Here is a 7500-nt window from a genome sequence, read left to right on the forward strand (position 1 = left end):
ACACTAATGAATTACACATTCTGGATGGACGGACTGGCTGTAAAGAACCGGAAGGATAAGTTTGTCTGTCTAGTGTGCACAACGATGATAAACCCCCCAGGGGTTGAAGCAGCAGCGTGTGGCGCTATGAAAAATTCAGCCCACATTCCAAAAAAGCAATTGGGAATACCGTGGAATGTGACTGAAATTGATTGAAATAATTATAATTCAATATTTACGCGTCACTTTATTAGTCTACCTTTTTGCTGTTGATTCTCTGAGAGAGAAAGATCATCATAGAATAGATCATCGCAGTGTAACTGTGATGAAATAAATCCTCAATTATCTTACTCCCCCTTTTGTAATGGGAAAGGATCAAGTGCACTGATCAGATAAAGATCGCCCCAACAGATTCAATTAGTAGCCGGTTTGATTAATTCAAAACAAATGAATAAAAATAATTAAACGATATCGTTTGTTAGTTTATAACAAACCTACCACAATAACCACACTACTTTCCCCTTCACATGTCCACCCATCTGCCGATCATTCACACAATCACGGAACAAAACCATCCTTTTACCCCTTTTTGCACAATCGTCCGATAACCGAGCCGGGGACAACACGTGCTGGTAGCGTGCTGTCGTTATTATCGCTTGGCAGCAAAAAAAAAGGCAAACAATTATTCTAAACACCCGAGACCGATAACGTACGGGAATCGATCGAGCACATAATCAGTGCACATTTCTCACGGCACTCGCCACGCGGACTCACTGGTTGGGAATTTAATTAAAATCCATTGCCAACGCGACTGATGGATGAGAGGGGGGTGAAGCCATCTGTACCGGGATACACTTTCGCCACGATCGATCCGACTCATCAAGTTCAATGTCACGATCGAGAGAACGAACGAGTTCGAACCGCTCTTTGAACCGGGCACGCCACGGGGGAATCTTGGAATCCAAACAAATCAGCGTTTTTTGTTTTGTTTTTATATCAATGATAAGAGTTCAGATTGATGGTACAGAGAGATAGTCACGGTGACACGGTAGTAGAAGGAAGCAGCCATTGCCCTAAGCTATCCTGTGGACGTCGGTCGGCTGGCAACTTTTCTCGCTCTGGCTTACTTACTAGTGTGCCTGGCTTGGGCTAGCGATTATCACGTTGATAATGAGCCCGGATGATGAGGCTACTAGCGGCAAGCGGCCGTATATGCTAGCGAAAGTGAGAATGGTTCAGTTTTATTCAGATTGAGTCGGTCCCGCGCCGTTGTATCTGGTTGACACTGGTTGGCTTGTCTGTGCCCGCGTTCGCGTTCGCGTTCGCGGATGCAAAAGGTAAATAGAGCGTCTTAATGCTAACAAGACATTTTTCGAACCAAGACGTCGAAGAAGGATCTCGACGCTTGCTGAACGCGTTTAGCACAACACACAGTGACACACCGCGCACACCTTTGTCGAGGCCGACGAACAACATTTGATCGAGAACTTTGCACTCCGTATATCGGAACTCAAAACAAGAAGTTTTTCCTTTAGTCTTCCAGGTGGGGTTTCTGAGTCGGAGCCATCAAGTGTTTACAACTAGAACGGAATGTGTGCAAACGAACCTAGCTATCAGTAGCATCTTGTTACAACCACGCGCATCAGCATTCGATGCTTGCACACGAGTTCTGTCAATATTTGAGTCGTGAGTTGTGGGTGATTTGCAACTTGCAATCTGTTCCTATTCCTCGTTAAAGGTGCCTTTCAGGGGCCACTAGTTTGTAGGAAACCGAGCTCAAGAGACCAAGCTCGAGTGCATCCGATTTCCACTGAGATGATATTAGATAATGAAGTGTCTCAGTTAACGATGTATCGTCATTTATGTTCCGTTGAGTGATAAGCCTCCCTCGACGACAACAACAGTCGACCGCCGTTACGTGTTGCGGTCGGTCAAACGGCGATACCGGTGGAACGGTGAGTAAACAATGCGCACAAAACCCCTTAATTGAACCGTCTTCTCTCCGACGGCGGCTGCAGTCGTGTCCGTGTCGCGTCTTGGAGTCGCCCTGCTGAGAGCTGCGACAGATAGCCGCGACTTCCCTATCAGTGGCACAAATGGCGCATCACGATCGCGCGCGCTCGCTCCGGTAGAGGTATATAAACGGTTCCCGGCAGCTCGCGCGTCTCCACAAGTCGCGCAAACGATCCCGCGAACGGTTCTACCCTCGGAACGCGCTAACTTAACACACTGTGTGTGCCGCTAGAGGAAGAGTGGTTTTTTGTTGTGCGAAAATTTGTGCGAACCACATGGTTTTTTGTGAAGTGTGAATTCTGCAGCCCTTGAATTGGTGGCAGTGACATTGGAAATTAATTTGGACCACCTCCTGGTTCTGATTCGACGCACGATGCTGTGCGTTCAGCCGACGACCGGTGATCGTGGGGATGGGACGAGCGAGTTGATACACAAGCTGGCTCAAGCCTGCCAGATTCGCCAGTGGAAGAGCAAAGTAAGTGACGTTCGGTGATTGTGCGTATTTCAGCGCTGCGGTTTGTCGTTTTCGAAGCTGGTAGTGCAACGCATGCAACGACTGTGGGAATAACTAGCACCTTTGCTCTGTTGGGGAGATTCCACGATGCACTTCAAGAATTGCACTTAGTGACTCCGTTTTGTCCATTCACGTCGCCTCAAGTGTTTGATGCCTCGATGGCAAGTGTGTTTTAAATCGTGCGCTTTGTATAATGTTGACGCACTCGAGGACTTCAAGAGGATTCATTGGTCAGCTTCTGTATTTTTCATTCACTTTTTTGTGGTCCAACGCAATCATAAGCTGCTCATGGCAACTAAATCGATCTTTTGATTGTTTACTGGAAGGGTTTTTTAACACCAAATCAATTGTTTGGGCTGCACTAGTAACCAACTAAATGTGCGATTTGGTTACTGGTTCAATGAAATGGAATTAAACAAGAATAATGCATCACAATCGTGCCTGTAATCAGAATGAATTACTAGCTAGGGAGCCATGACAGCATTACCTACTTTGATAGCGAGTATAGCGAGTAGCGATTGGTGGACAAGCCTACCGTAATCCGTGCGCCGCCGTTCATCATCTGACATACTCAGAAGATAGCGTGCGCTCTGACCCACTGCCCACCAACCACAAGCCGTTGTGGAAGGCGTGTGAAGCCAGGCTACCTATTTCGAGATGTTTCGTGTGCCGGCCATTATAATTGGGCTGTGTCGAACGCGCAAAGCTGATGTTATCCTAGTACCGTGTTACATTGTTTCCTGCCGCCTGCTTCTGGGCTGTCAAACGATGAAAATACCCGGCGGCGGCGGATGGGTGAAATGATCGAATCGGTCCTCGGTCCAAAGAACAATAGCGCCCCAGTGGAGTGTCATAAAGATATCGCCGTTTCATCGTGTTATCGATGTTTTTTTTTTTAGTTAATTTGGGTAGCAGGCGTTCTATTATCGGAAGGGGTAGTTTGTACGCGCGTGCCGGGATGGCGACAAATCGATTAAATCGGCAGTCACTACCAGCGGTTTTACGGTGGTATGAGTCGTACGATTGTAAAACAAATCGAAAAAATGATAAGCATGATAATTGAAGCCCATTTCGAGTCGAAATCTTCTCGCACGCTTTTCATTGTTGAAGATAAACGGTTTAAAAAAAAAACGCGCACTCATAGTCCTGTGGTTTAATTCCGATCGATCATTGTCAATGGAACGGAACTGGACAACGTTTGCTAGTGGCATGCCACACGACACGTTTATCTGCGATGGAAAGTGGTATAAAATTCTTAAAATACTGCCATCTGGATGACGTACGAGAGCTACCATTCACGATTAGCTACTGATCGTGAAACAATTAGCACTTGCACAGAGAGCACACATGCAGAGCACTCAACGCGACCGCTAAATAGTTTGTTTTGATAACACTCCCGCATCGATCGTGCTGCTGTTTCTAAACCAAGAAAGAAGGCACCAATGGCCACACAAACTGTGAGATACGAGAACCTTCGTGTGCATAGCGCCTTGAGGACGTTTCTCTAGTGCCAACCATTCCGCTGTAGATCGCTTTGTGCTCTCCGTGGGATTAGTAGGATTACGGGACGTCAAGCACCACCACAAGCACCCAAGCACAACGTTCGTTCGTTGAGACGATGAGTGAGCTATTTAAGTGCGATAATGATTAGCGGGGCATTCTTATCCAGCAGCTCATCCACCAGACAGTGAGCCCTCTGCGTCATGATGTCATTAAATTGTCAAGAGGTAGTGGCGGGCCCCGTTGTATAGCATAGCCTTGTCATGTAATTATGAACACGAGAGAAAGCAGCAGCTAGCAACGTCGGCCACGAAACGAAACGTCATCTATAGACCGAGGCGGGGGTAAAAATATAATGTTTGATCAATTTTGCAGTCACGTTTTGCGCCGCCCATGTTTGCAAGGGCTTCGGTTATTTTGTAACAAAACACCGTTCTACGAGCGTTCTATTTTTGAACCGTTTTCGATATCAGTCGTGCAATCTATTACAAGTGGGAGGGGAGAGCATTGCCTTATCTTCATCATGATGGGATCTATAATGGTCCTGGGAGTACTGGGATTTTATTGTTATAGTATAATACAGTATAGTAATATGTTGATCAGATTTGTGTTTAAATCAAACTTTTCTGGATGGATTTTTGTTTGGATTTTTTTAACTGACTGGGCGCCTCCATTTGATAGTAAATCACTTGAGCTTTTTGTCCCATTACACATTGTATTGATAAATAAAATCCGTGCTTTCTTCTTTTTCTGTAGTGCGGCATGCGTCGCCCATCACTGGGACAGAATGAAGACGACCTTAGTCGTCTGACAACGATCCTCTCACCGACCAGCATCAGCCTCTCGTCGAACGGTCAATCGGACCCGGTGGTGGTGGTGGTAGCGGCTGCAACGAACGATCCTCACGATGTTAGCTGCAGCAGAAAGCAGACAGGCAATATTAACCACAACAACAGTAGCGTCTGCAACAGCAGTAGCAGCAGCAGCAGCAGCAGTAGCAGCACCAACAGCAGCATCAGTAATAGCAGTAACAACACCGGCAACAAGAGCAGCAGTAGCAATGGTGGTGGTCTCTTTAGCGTCGGTGGTGGTGGTGGCAGCGGCGGAAGCATTAACCGAAGTAGCAGCGCCGGCAGCAACACTAGCAGTGAGGGCCGCCGGAATGAAGTAGGTGCCGGAGGTGGTGATGACGGAGGCTTCAAAACTCCCGAATCATCACCACCTGCACCACAAAAACCGCCAGCGTCCACCGTGCTGGTGAATCAGTATCTGCCCAATCTGATCAACTCGTCCGAGTGGCAGAACTGCCGGAAGCGTAAGGAGCGCCAGGACAGTACGTCCTCGATCAGCCAGGACCGGAAGCTGATACGATCGAACAGTGAGGAACATCTGCCAAACTGTGCCGAGGTCATCAGGCGCGTGTCCTCACACGAGGACTTCAAGAAACGCGCCCCAACGGTCGAGATCTCGATCGACAAGGAGAACATCATTGCAGAGGAAGAAGCGGCCGAAGCAGAAGGGCTAGTCGAGGAGCATAAGCAACAGCAGCAGCAGCAGCAGCAGCAGGGAGCTGGCGATGAGCAGCAACTGCAGCAGGTGTTCGAAAAGAACCTCAAGAACAGCGCAGATGATTTGAAGAAGTTTTTCATTGGCAGCGTCGAAAGTGTGGCCAACGGTGGAACTGGCAAGGACCACCACCTTCAGCTGCACCACGGCAAGACGCCACAGCAACAACAGCAGCATCGTTTGTCACCGTGTCGGGATATATTGAAGTCACGGCGTGACTCGGACAGTGAGCAGGACTGCGAACACGAACGGCGTCGTCACTGTGAGCGATTCTCGAAAACACGCCCTCCGCCCGGCCGGAAGTCCGTCTCACCGCGAGCGCGTAGCAAGCAGTCGTCCTCGAAGAATCACGGTGCCTCACTGATTAAGGATCGTGCCGGCAATGGTGCTGTCGGTCTGTCGGCTGGGAGTGAGCATTTCTACTCCAAACATGACACTCACTCATCGAGCGTCTCGAAATCAGACCGGCGCAATGGAGCAGTACGGAGCTCCAAATCCGACCAGCGAACTGTGGCAGCAGCCCTTCTATTGCAGCAAGTGATCAAGGATCACTCGCAGCAAACTGGCGCTGCCCATGCCAACTCCGGCTACGATATGCCAATGATGGAAGCCACCCTCTCGGATTACAATGATAACAATGTGCTAGAGAAGAACAAGGCTATTGAGCAGGAGGAACAGCATGATACGATGGGGAGCTTCGAGGAGCCGCTTTCACCCCGCGAGAAGCTTCCGTGGGGACCGCAATCGTACCCCGACGATACGCCGGCCCTCGTCTGTCAGCGGTTTGCTGACGATAAGTTCGATCACGCAAAACGCATGGATTCCGTGTCGCACGCTAAGCTACGTCCCGTTTCATCCGGTGGTTCGCTGAAGCAGTACGGTTTGTACCACCGTAGCGAGGACAGTGCCGGTATGGGCGGTGTTGCGGCCCATCCGAAATCGGGCGCAGTACCGGTAGCGAACAACATGTTCGACGAGCGCATCAAGACGATCAGCCGGAAGCTGAGCGGACTGAAGAAGAAGCTAACACAGTTCGAGGAGCGGTTCGAGCGGGAGCACGGTTGTCGGCCGACGCACGGCGATAAGTCGGCCGATCCCAACATCAAGAGCATCGTGGTCGAGATGCACAAGCTGCGCAAGGAAAAGAATCAAATCAAAGCCGATCTGGTGGTGTTCTCGGCCAAGGGGCTTACGAAGCAGTCCAACACTGCCGACGCCGGGCCAGACACGGAGAGCGACGAGAAGATGCGGCTCTGCAAGATGAAAGATACGATCTCCGATATCGAGAAGGTAAGGGGCCACACTTCAATGGTGATTGCATATCGTTTAACTCTCGCTTCGAAACCTGTCAACACCTCTCTAGCATCCACATGGTCAGCTCACGATAAGGCAAACCCCCTTGGCAATAGACCAATTAGATGAACAATCTGTCGAACACGATCTATGGCCCGAGACTCGTGTCTGACGTGTAGAGTGCGCGTGCTTGGGCGCGTGCCTGCTTTTAGACGATTGTTGCTAATTCCTGGAAGTCATTTTCATAAAAATATTTGGAGCGTGAAACGGTCGCAGGTGTCAATTTGCCTGGTCATTAGAATGGTCTATTCAACAGAGCGATTACGATCATCGTTCTAATGAAGCCAGCTTTTAGCTGTCGTTTTCGTTTTTCGAAAACTCCACCCTGGGGGAAGTTTAGGTACTCCGAATAACTGGTTATTCGATAATAACGAATATACTGGACAAGAACCCGTTTGTTAACTGCTGCTCGTCCATCATTACAACTTGTAACTGACTGTAATTGAGCTCCCAATTTACGGCCAACTCGTGTAGCATTCATTTGGTTCATATCCGGTTCGGTGACCACAGAACCCGGCTCTTCTATTGATTGTTCATCAATCTACAATCACTTGCCACAATTTGATCCCCTGACC

General features: G+C 48.8%; 1 protein-coding gene across 4 annotated transcripts in view; it reads left to right on the plus strand.

Moving 5' to 3' along the window:
• Window positions 1-7500, plus strand: part of LOC126578943 (uncharacterized) — a 27413-nt gene that overhangs the window by 16233 nt on the left and 3680 nt on the right. For 3 of the 4 annotated variants that reach the window (XM_050242049.1, XM_050242052.1, XM_050242050.1), the window contains exon 3: window positions 4763-6862. In XM_050242049.1, coding sequence (XP_050098006.1) covers window positions 4769-6862 — 2094 coding nt within the window. In that variant the 5' untranslated portion in view covers window positions 4763-4768. Of the gene's footprint in view, window positions 1-2157; window positions 2468-4762; window positions 6863-7500 lie in introns of those variants that run through there. The other variant, XM_050242048.1, reaches the window with a different exon arrangement.

The sequence above is a fragment of the Anopheles aquasalis genome, chromosome 3, assembly GCF_943734665.1.
Source record: "Anopheles aquasalis chromosome 3, idAnoAquaMG_Q_19, whole genome shotgun sequence".
Classification (NCBI taxonomy): domain Eukaryota; kingdom Metazoa; phylum Arthropoda; class Insecta; order Diptera; family Culicidae; genus Anopheles; species Anopheles aquasalis.